Source organism: Lactuca saligna, chromosome 3 (assembly GCF_052625555.1).
Source record: "Lactuca saligna cultivar CGN05327 chromosome 3, ASM5262555v1, whole genome shotgun sequence".
In the NCBI taxonomy this organism is placed as follows: domain Eukaryota; kingdom Viridiplantae; phylum Streptophyta; class Magnoliopsida; order Asterales; family Asteraceae; genus Lactuca; species Lactuca saligna.
In genome coordinates, this window is record NC_136419.1 from 49351719 (window position 1) to 49362813 (window position 11095).

The 11095-nt window shown below is 35.8% G+C and overlaps 1 protein-coding gene across 1 annotated transcript; it reads right to left on the reverse strand.

The window, feature by feature from the left end:
* Positions 1-1807, reverse strand: LOC145033648 (Remorin family protein). Its single transcript, XM_078982223.1, has 6 exons — positions 1698-1807; positions 1516-1613; positions 1059-1397; positions 629-914; positions 425-506; positions 1-338 (listed from the first exon to the last, which is right to left on the reverse strand). Exons 1-6 carry the CDS (start codon positions 1721-1723, stop codon positions 144-146), a joined length of 1026 nt encoding a protein of 341 aa, XP_078838349.1. The 5' UTR covers positions 1724-1807; the 3' UTR covers positions 1-143.
* Between the last annotated feature and the right edge of the window lie 9288 nt (positions 1808-11095).

The window sequence follows — 11095 nt, forward strand, 5'->3', positions numbered from 1 at the left end:
TTAAATCAAACTTGAGCAACAAGTTCCTTGCAAATCAATAATTGTATTTATGTTACAAAGTGACATATTTCGGTAATTAATACTATTAAGTATTAACAAATACATATGAACATGGAAGTGTTTGTCATCGTTTTGGTCGAAATTTAGAAGCATAAACATGCTTTTGTTGGGACTTTTCCAGTTATCCTAATCACTTCGGCCTTTTCCTTAACCTTTATTATTTCCTTTCTTTGGTTTTCCTCAGCCTGTGATCTTGCTCCTTCGGCAATCTGATCAATCATCTCTATCTCAGTCTTGTAATTTTGCAAAATTCGAGCCCTTTTCTTTCCCAACTCGTCCTGCAAAAAGCTTCAATATATCACTCACTTCCAAAAATTAAACATCTTTGTGTATAAGTCGTAAGAAAAATGAGAATCGATCAAACCTTAGCTCTTGACAACTTCTTCTGGGCTTTCTCCTTCTTCTCGGTTTCCCACTCAAGTATTTTGGCATTCAACCTCTCGTACCTGATCATGCATGCTCCCATAAATATGGTGAAAAATGAGTTCTTTTTAGTGGAAAAATATTGGTTACGCAGAAAACCATACACATTCATGATTCTTTCCTAGTTTAAAAGTGTGACATATACCGTTCTTTGATTCTTTCCATCTCGTTTTTCTCCCAGGCATCCGCCTTTACGTCTTCGAGTGTGGGTTGTGAGTGCTTTCTATCGACTTCAGTTGCAGGGAATGTGAGTTGTTCAGTCGGTTGTTCACGACGACTACTTTCCAAACCAGTTTCAGGTTTTCTTTTGTCAGATTGCTTTTGGAAAGAATCAGAAGTCTTCTTGACGAATTGCGATGAACCAAAAGCTTCGCCTGTGAGATCTGTGTTTGATGAGCGATTAGGCTTCTCGGAGACCTTTTCTTGTGATTCTGTAGAACGAAAATTAAAAACTGATGAGCATGATACATTGAATCTCCAGCTTTTTGACTTTCTAAACCATTTGTATTCAGCTGTATATCGGAATAAAAAATACTAAAACCTTTGTTATGATTGCTCAATTAAGATTCTTGTACCTGATGATTTCTTGGGTAGTAAACTAGGGCTGGACATGTGAACTGTGTTATCATCCTTATTCTTCATCTTATTGTTTGAAGAAGATGAAGAAGAAGAGATTCTTTCTCTTGCCCTTCTGGTTACAGAAACTGCACCATCATCTGTTTTGCTCTTGCCCTTGCTCAAACTGTCATCACGACGTCGTCTTGTTCTTCTTCGTTCTTCTACTGAACCAATGGCGAATGCTGCTGCAGCAACTGCTGTTCGGAACTCATCACTCTCCATGTAATCAGAATCATAATCATACGTAGGTTCACGAGAAGACTGTCTTCTGTACCAGTTTTGACCTTTTCTATTATCTACACAAGTATATAACAAAAATGGCTTCAATAAACCCTAGAATTAAATGATATTCCTCGTTCCTCGTTTCTTGTTGTGTAATTGTTTTACCTCCTTTCCGTTAAAAAAATGTTTTACCTCCTTTAAAAGATCGAGTCCTTGGAGAGGGTGTGTTTTGATCTCTAACGCGTGAAGCTTCTTCTTCGATTTCCTCATCCATACCAGAAAATCTCACCCTATATATATAACAAACAACTATATCACATACAATTACTAAATCGATACAGAAACATCGAAAAAGAAAAATGCGAATTTGTCACCTCATTTGCTTAATAAAATTCTCCATTATGATTGAAGATGAACTCGACTATGAATTCGTTCTTAAGAAATGCACCTTGGATTTATGTGAAGCATGAAGCAAGGTTTTTCATGTAACTTTGGGTTTGGTTATTGAAAATGTGTTGGAAAAGAATTCTTTTCTTGAATCTTGATGCGAGTTTTTTTTATAAAGTCAGGGAATCCACTTTTTGCTTGATGTTCGAAAAAGGGAATCCAATTTCTTCCGAGAGTTGTTTAGCTGTTTGGATTTGCGGCTAAACTGAATTAGTAAAAGTTAGTTTTATATGTTTAGATTAAAATGAAGACAAATAACATAAGGCTCTAGTGTGGGTGGCTGGGTGCGGTGTCACCCATGCACGGTTTGCCATATCATATATCAGAAACACCGCCCTCACGCTGCCGTTTTGGTCGTGGTACTACCGAGCTCAGCTACATTTTATCAAGTCTCTCTCCTATCTACCCTTTTCCTAACGGCTACTTTGCATTTAATCTATTTTACTTTTTTTATTCTTTTTCAAAACTTATATTTTATAAATACTATAAACCATATCATTTTAAACCACAATAATACATTCATTTCTCTCAAAATCACTTGAAAATGTCGTAGTCTTCGTCTTATGAGGAATTTCAATTTATGATAAAAGTTGTTGTCACGATTGTTAAAATATTGCAACAAGCATACAACAATTTATGCAATGACGAAGCTGAAAGTTTGCAGCGATGATCACGAAAATATATTTAGAGAGACCGTGAAGTTTTCCACAAAAATTTGATGCAAAACTAATTTGACGGACATGCAACCTTTCAAGGCTGCTATTTTCGAAAGCAGTTTAGAATGTTCAAACCTTTAAATGAGCATATGGTCGAAGATTTGACGAGGGAGTGTCATTATTTCCAACATATTTCAATGCTAGAGTGTAACACCTGAATTGAATTTATATCTTAACTATTAAGTTAAAATGTGGGATTTGATCTTTTAACCCTAACCACGACATGTTGATAGGCTTAACATGACATGGTGATTGCCTTGTCACCACGACATGGCGTCCATTGGCACCACAGTGTGGCACCGTCATGAACCCAAAACCCTAAGGATCGTTTTTTTATCCCTATTTAATGAATGATGGTGCTAGGCTTTCCTTCAACCCCAGCCTCCATCCCTCCTAAAAGTGTTCTCCCAAAACCCTAGCTACCTTCCTTTTCTCAAAGCCTTTTTGGTGTGTTTGGTATCATACTTGGAAGAAGAGCATCATCCCTTGGAGCTTGTAGAGTGATTCTTGAAGAGGTTCATCAGCTTATACATCTAAGTGTCCAAATCTCCATCTTGATGGTTTAACTACGTAGATCTAGCTTGTTTTTAACATTTTAGTCCTTTTATGGTTCTGGTGGAAGTAGAAAGAAGGACTTCAGATAAAGCTTGAAACTGTATCAATCTCATGTACCCCTAATGAGTTTTATCTTTTGGATCTAAAGCAAAAGAGTGTTTCGCAATCATGCAATGAATCAAAGTCACATTTTTTCCCATTTTGATCTAAAATGGAGTAGGGCTTGCATGAAGTGTTTAGATTCACATAGTTAGGATTTTTATGGCTCATTTTGCTATAATTAAGCCTTCTAGAAAGTTTAAGCCTTGATCTTAAAGGATTAAGGATTTATCAAGAAATGGATTCTTCCAAGTGAACCACGGCATGGCAAGGTTCTTGCCACGGTGTCACAACTAGCAGATTAGGGTTATGATTTCTATCTTTGTACAATATAACTTCTCTATGTAACCCTGTAACACTACGCTTAGTATAATCAGACTTCAATGTTATCTAAGTTCATACATCCAAAATTGTGATTTAGTCGAAACCTCCTCGTGTAAGCCCAAAACCTAACCCAATAAGCTATGTCCACTCAACATCGGACCTTAACCCAAGCTTTCTCGGCCCAAGCCCCTGTTTCAGCCAAGACTCTCCTATTGGGCCCTAATGGGCCGATAACATCTCAACTTGGTCCTTTTGGGTCGAAAACCTTATTTTTTCACATTAATGGGCGCAATTCATTGATGGACCTACTATTTGGGCCGAAAACTCTCTTTTGGGCCCTAACGAGCCAAAACTTTTATTAAATATTATTTTGGGCCGCAAACACACACATGGGCCTTAGTGGGTCGAAAATTAATATTTTTGGGTCCTTTGAACCAAAAACCATTTATTAAGCTTTAATGGGCCGAGAACCTATATTGGGCCAAACCGAAAATCAGACTACTTTTCTTGGGCCACCTCTTGGGACAAGGACCTCTCTTGGGTCGGTTAGCCCATATATATATATATATATATAAGAGAGAGAGAGAGAGAGAGAGAGAGATGGAGAGAAAATGGTGTTTTATGCAAGTAACACCTCACAATTACACTTCATGCATCTAAGCTTATTGTCCAACAAACAACCATGGCATTCACATCACCTTTTAGAAGTCAAACCCTACTAGTCTCCCCCCCACCTCATTCCTTCATTGGCCAAACCCCCATCCTCTCTCCACTCTTCACTTCTAACTTACACTCTTATCTCATTCTCTCTCAAAACTCAAGAAACTCTCCCATTTTCTTCTTCAAAAATCGTGGGTTTGTGTGTGTTTTCTCAAGAAGTTTTCTTCAAGCATTGTACTCTTGGTAAGTTCCTATCAAACTTAAGAAGTTTTATTTACAAATTATACTAAGATTATTCATCAAACAACTTCATTTTCGTATCTATGCTTCCTAGAACCACCTTGACTTCGAAATTTCCCTTAAGGAAGCAAGCTAGAACCGAAAACCCTCTCCATCTTCCTCTACAACTCAAAAAATTCCCCAAGGTGAGCTTCATACCCTTGTTTTCGAGTTTTTCCTTCTTGGGGGGGGGGGGGGGATACAAGTCAAAATCTTGTTTTAAATCCTTGGATATTTGCTTGCATGTGTATATGTTATATGTTATGCGTGTGTAATGTTGTAATCTCATGCTAAAAGTTCATAAACTCAAGATTTTGTACAAGTCTTAAGTGTTGGAAACAAGGTTTTCTTATGTAGCTTATATGTTTTGTTGATGTTAAAAATGTTATCTTTGATGTGTGATAAAATCACCATAATGTCAAGAAAAAAAATGATAATACATGTTTGGATATAAAAGTTTGAAAGTTGGCCAAATATGTGAAGTTACACTAAAAATGGTAACATTTTGGATATATAATTTTTTTTTTTACTAAAACTTGTAAAAATGGGCCTTTAATGACAACTTTGGTAAAAGTAGGCCCTATACGACAATTTTAGTAAAAATGAGTCTTTTATGACAATTTTGGTAAAAATTGGCCTTATACGACAATTTTAGTAGAAATGGACCTTTTATGGCAATTTTGGTAAAAATTGGCTATTTTTAACAACAATGGTAAAAATGGGTTATCTTTGACACTTATGGTAAAAATGACTATTTTTGACACGTATGATGAAAACGGACTATTCTTGACAATTGTGATAAAAGGTCCTAACTATATTAGTTCCAAGTTTAAATATTTATAAAAAGAATTTTATAAATAAATCTACCAAATTTGTGAACTAAACTTATTCATGATACGAAAGTTGAGTGTCATAAACAGCAGTCGTAAATATACACTAGTAACATTATTTATAACGTTAAATAATTGGAATCAATAATTGCGTAAATTCTATTAAGGCTCTTGTGAGACACTCCTTCACTCGTACCTACCCAGTGTACATCGTAAGTCCTATAGTTATAACCAGAGTCTCCTGGAGGGAGAGCATGATATTGTGTATAGATCTATACGGGGTTAACACCCCACACCTGAGTTGTTCGCTACAGCTAGACAGACTAGTCTAGGGTAACAATTATCTTTAGAAACTGACGCCTGAAGAACGTCAAGACAAGCACTCTCGTCATATAAGTATGTTTGTAATGACTCACATAGAGAATAACAATATTACATTAAATTTACATAAAACATACACTCTACTCATTTTATAAAGTACAAAACCAAGTGTCGACTATTTTGCATCTAATTTCACCACTTTGGTCTTAGGGTTTTAAGACCACAAATTTTTGTTTAACAGAAAATATAGGATTTTCTGGGTACACTCTCTATTTATTTTCAAATTCAGACTTGAGACAAAAAGGCTTCTACTAGCAACGGGGAAATATGAGCGTGGTATTTATCTATTGGAGCATGGTCAAGTTGCTTTTATTTTCGTTTTAAATTATAAGAAATCACATGGTTCTTTTGTATTCTGGCATTCACGCTTAGGTCATGTTAATTTTGACATTGTTAAATTCTTGAATAAGAAATCCTTTGCTTTATGCACCTTGTCAAATGGCTAAAAGTAAGAAATTGTCATTTTCTCTTGACTCTAAGTGTTGTGTACAAGTTTTGGATACAATCCATTGTGATGTATAGGGTCCCTCGTCAGTTGTGTCCTTATATGGGTATTGTTACTATGTTAAATATATTTGTTGCAGATTTCTCATGGTTTACTTGGTTATACCCATTACACATAAATATGACCTGATCCACTAGAAATCTTATTAGAATAAAATACATCATGGGGTACAACAACTTCCATGTATTTGAGAAGCATTTTGTATCCCTCAACCGCAAATAGAAGCTCAAAAAATATAGACAACATGCGTTGAGCCATCTAAGATGATGCACAAGGGGTAAATGCGGATCCTAAACCTTTGATGAACTAGTGATAGTTATGTATCTCATTGAAGGGCTTATTCATGGAAGCTAGTTGTTATAGTGGGACTTGAACAGCTTACCGTATTTTACATATTGAATTTTGACCCTTGCTTAGTTTTTCCAATAAGTCTCGAGTTGCCAATTCATGAGAGGGATGATCATCACCATATGTAGATTCCAATGCTAGCCATGTATCGTTTGTCATCTGACATTCAAGGACTTTTGCCATTGCTTTTTCCATGAGAGAAGAATTTAGAAGATTGAGAAGAGTCTTCGATCATGTTGATACCATTCCAAGTATTTGGATTTACAACCATGTTGTCTTGATCGTTTGTTACAAAAGTAGGGGAGGTTTGATGGAGCCATCAAGATAACCAAAGAGATTTTGGCCTTTGAGAATCGAGGAAATCTGATTCTTCCATAGTAAATAGTTGTTATGGTTAAGCCAAATGGTTTTCATATGAATCATAGTGACAAAAGGGATAGAGACGGTGGTGGTTTGATTGGCCATGAGTACCTGATTGAATATGATATAAAAGATAAGGATAAAAGAAATCGGGTTTAAGGATCGTAATCGGCTGATACTATGTGAGGAAAAGATTTTTGCTCACCACAAATGTGAGACATATATTGATAAATACATATAGTTGTACAAAAAAGGGATAAACCTAATAAACATAACACAAATATATTGGGAAGATATAAAAATCTTTGACTAAAACTAATCATTATCAATAATTAATGAATCACATGATGAGTCACGTGAACGAGAGTAATCTTTATCAATAATAAATGAATCACGTGAACCGCCTCTATTAGACCAGAGGGTATATTTACACTCCATCACTCACTTTTTCAGTATCACATTAGTTTTTCACTCACCAAAAGATAGGAAATGGTCACATTTCCCTACCTTTAACTTTTATTTTTTTTAAATAAAAATAATTTAAATTTAAAGTTTATAATTCAAAATATAAATAGAATTAATTAAAAATGATTAATAAAAACAAACTTTAATTAAAATAAAAATATTTCATTACTTAAAAATAAATATTACATAAAAACCAACCAAGATTCAAATATTAATAATAATAATAATAACCTAAAAAACAACCTCAACCAAGATTTAAAGAAAACAAAACAATATATGGGAAGTATCTTTTCATGATCTCCTTCTTCGTCTTCAAAACTAGCTCGAGGGTCGGTCCTGAAAGATGATCACTTCTTTGCATCAAAAAATTCATATCTTCAATTTTCTTCCTTTTCTCGCGGTCCCTTTTTTTGTGGGCATGTTTTTCTTTGTCGAATATCAAACGTTTAGCTAAATTCAGGTTGTAGTGATCAAATGTCTCCATCATTTTGTGCATTTCGTCTACTTCACTTTTGAAATCTGATGCATTGGATGAAGACCCCTTCCCTTTCCTTTTTATTTTGTCCCTAACCATCGGTCGAACAATTTCTTCTAGCTCGAGCTCGTCTTCATCATTTAAATCTAGCCTAAAACGAGCATCAAAAGAAGTTGTATATCTAATAGAGCCTGTTTTTCTTCTTTATGATTGTGCTCCTCCTAGTATAAAGTCGGCTTTGTATTTTGTCCACCTTGGACTAATAACTAACAATTTCCAAGGCTCATTAAACTTGAATATCTTTCCCGTTTCCTCGCAAAACAAATGCAAAGCCTCTTGAAGAATTTATTCATCTCCTTAACCGCTTCTCCTTTAGGTTTTTAAGTTGTTGTACAACCCATTGATCTTCGAAACTCTTTTGGCTATTTAACTTTAAATTAAGTTGGTATTTGGTATGGTAGTCATCATATTTTTAACGTCCCATTTTCACAAACAAAATTTTCATTTTTAAATAAAGTAAAATCTTCATTTACATAAAAACCCAAGTTATGAAAACCCAAGTTAACTAACAACAATCAACAAGCATCAGCAACTAAGACTTAGCTAGCCTAGCATTCCCCTACTATGACATAGGTAATATAGTGAGAAAACTCACCTGACTCGAAGACCCTAGAAACACAGAAACCTGCTTACTCCCTACACTAGTTGTACCCGTGAACCAACTAGCTGCAGACAAAGATAAACCCTTAATTAATAATCCAATTCCTTCAAGTTTGAACCAAAGTCAAACTGGTCAAAAATTCAATGGTCAACGGTCGACAAAAGTCAACGGTCAACCATGTCAACAGTTACCACGACGTGGAGGCCTCTGGCCATGTCGTGCGCACATCAGGACAAAACAGTCGCGAAGCTAAGAACCACCACGTCGTATCAAGCCCATTGCGACATCATGGGAATTACCACGTCGTGGGAACTAGTAGATTGCCATTGATATGTGCATATTTAGTTCATATTAAGTGTAGATTTTTATTCATTTTTTAGCTAAATTATTGTATTTCATGGATAAAAGGTACTTAAAAGTGTTTGAATTATGTTTTCAGTCCAAAAGTGAAGCTCGAAAGCAAAAGGAAGCAGGAGAAGCGGTTAGGAGCTCGGGAATTGAACAAAGGAGAAAAACACCAAAAAAACAACACCTACTCGGCGAGTAGGGTCGTCTACTCGGAGAGTCCAAGTGATTATTCGAGAAGATAAAGACTCAAAGACCCAGAGACTTATCGCATACGGGGATTGTGAGATGGACTCGACGAGTCGTTGCATGCATATAAAGATAACTTCTCAAATCGATAAAAAAAGATTCTGAAACCCTTCTGGGGAGATTAGTTGCGACTAAAGAACCAGAGAAACCCTAGAGAACGAAGATACAAGCTAGAATCCAATTCCGAAGGAGATTTGAGGCAAAATTCATCATTCTACTTAATCTTTTGTTTTCCATTATGGCTAGACAATTAGAATTCGTTTGTTTGCTGTTATTTACTTCAATCATGAGCTAAAACTCTTAAACTTCTGTTTGGGGATACAAAATTGAGACTGTGGTTTGATTATTGGTAGGATTAATTCAATGTTGGTGACTTTTGTTATTTTAGCTTGCTAAAGAACCTTGTGTGTGAATGATAATTAATTTTCTGTTAATAGGAAGGTAATTAAATAGCATGAACATCGTTTGATTATCAACCTCATATGCTATATGACCACTTTGTTATATGTCTAGAGGATTAATGAACATGAAACTAGAATTAATAAGAAAATTAAGTAAATTCATGTATGAGCTTGTGTGATGACCATCAACAAGAAGTTAATTAAAAGCCAAATTAGTTAACTATTGTAAGTCTAAATTAACCCGAATAATTAATCTAGTGAATTGAATTAAATTAGACAACTGATCATTGTTTGAGTTAGTTTATTCACTAAGGATTAGTGTAGTCAATGCGAATCTAGTCACTTGAATCGGTAACCAACAAAAGAGTTAATCCATTGCACCATTACCTTGAAATCAACCATAGGATCAATTGAGTTGAACTAAACAGAAGTTCCTTCCCATTATTGAATCTAGTTAATTCTTTGTTTCTCTAGTTTTTAGATTAAGTATTAGTTAGTAAGTTTCTAGTCTTGTAAAACTAGAGAAAACCCCTTACTTATTAATTAATTTATATAGAATTAGTTTTTAGTTTCAATTTACCGTTCCCTGTGTTCGATACCCTACTTATTTAACTATACCACAACTGATAGGTCCACTGCCTTTGTGTGTTTATTTTACAACTAAAAGTAGGTTTAAAAATAAGTGAGTTTGCACACATCAAGTTTTTGGCGCTGTTGCCGGGGAACGGTTCTAAAATTAACATTAAATTCTAATTTAATCGATCCTTTGTGTTGGATTTATCTTACACAAAGTTAATTAAAAGGTAATTTAGTAAGTAGTATAAGTTTCAAAAAAAATCCGTTTTTAAAGTAACTAGAAAGTTTTTCTGTTTTTGCCTTGGACTCGTCGAGTGCACTCTTGCAGACTCGGCGAGTACATCGCTGTTTGCAGTTTTAATTTTTTATTTTATTTTTGTTCTTTTTACGCGTTTTTTTTTTTGTTTTGTTTACAGTTGTTTCATGACCCGAGGATCTGATACACCTCTGGTCCCTCCTCTTGAAGACCCGGAATCCTCACTAAGGAGGAGCAAAGGCAAAACCGTTGGAGAATCCGCTTCTTCAAAGAACTCACCACTTAAAAAACCTCAAGTCCGTTTTCAGCAAGAAGAGGAGCAGCAAATCAGGAACATTAAGTGCCTCTTTGACAATCGGAGATCCAATTCAAGAAGACACCGAGTACGAGATCGAGGAAGAAGAAGAACCCACATACGAGCACGAATCCGAGTTTGAAGACGATTTAGCTACCGCTATGGCTAATATCGATGTAGTCCCCATGGGGGAATGGAAGAAGAGGATGCGCGATGACACCGGCCCGGGACTTGTGCAGCCCGTAATTCCCGCAACCGCTACTTTCGAGCTAAAGGGCCATATTCTCGCTCAACTCAAGGAGATTCCTTTTTATGGGAAAGACCACGAAGATGCCTACAAGCACTTGGATGAAGTAAATGATGTGGCTGACTACTTCAATATACCAAATATGCCTCGTGAGACCCAGCTATTTCGCATGCTTCCAGTCACGTTCAAGGGTGCTGCAAAGGATTGGCTCAAGTCACTTTCTCCCGGATCGGTCACCACATGGGCCAAGATGAAAGAAGAATTCATAGACCACTTTTGCCTGCCTTCCAAGATAGCT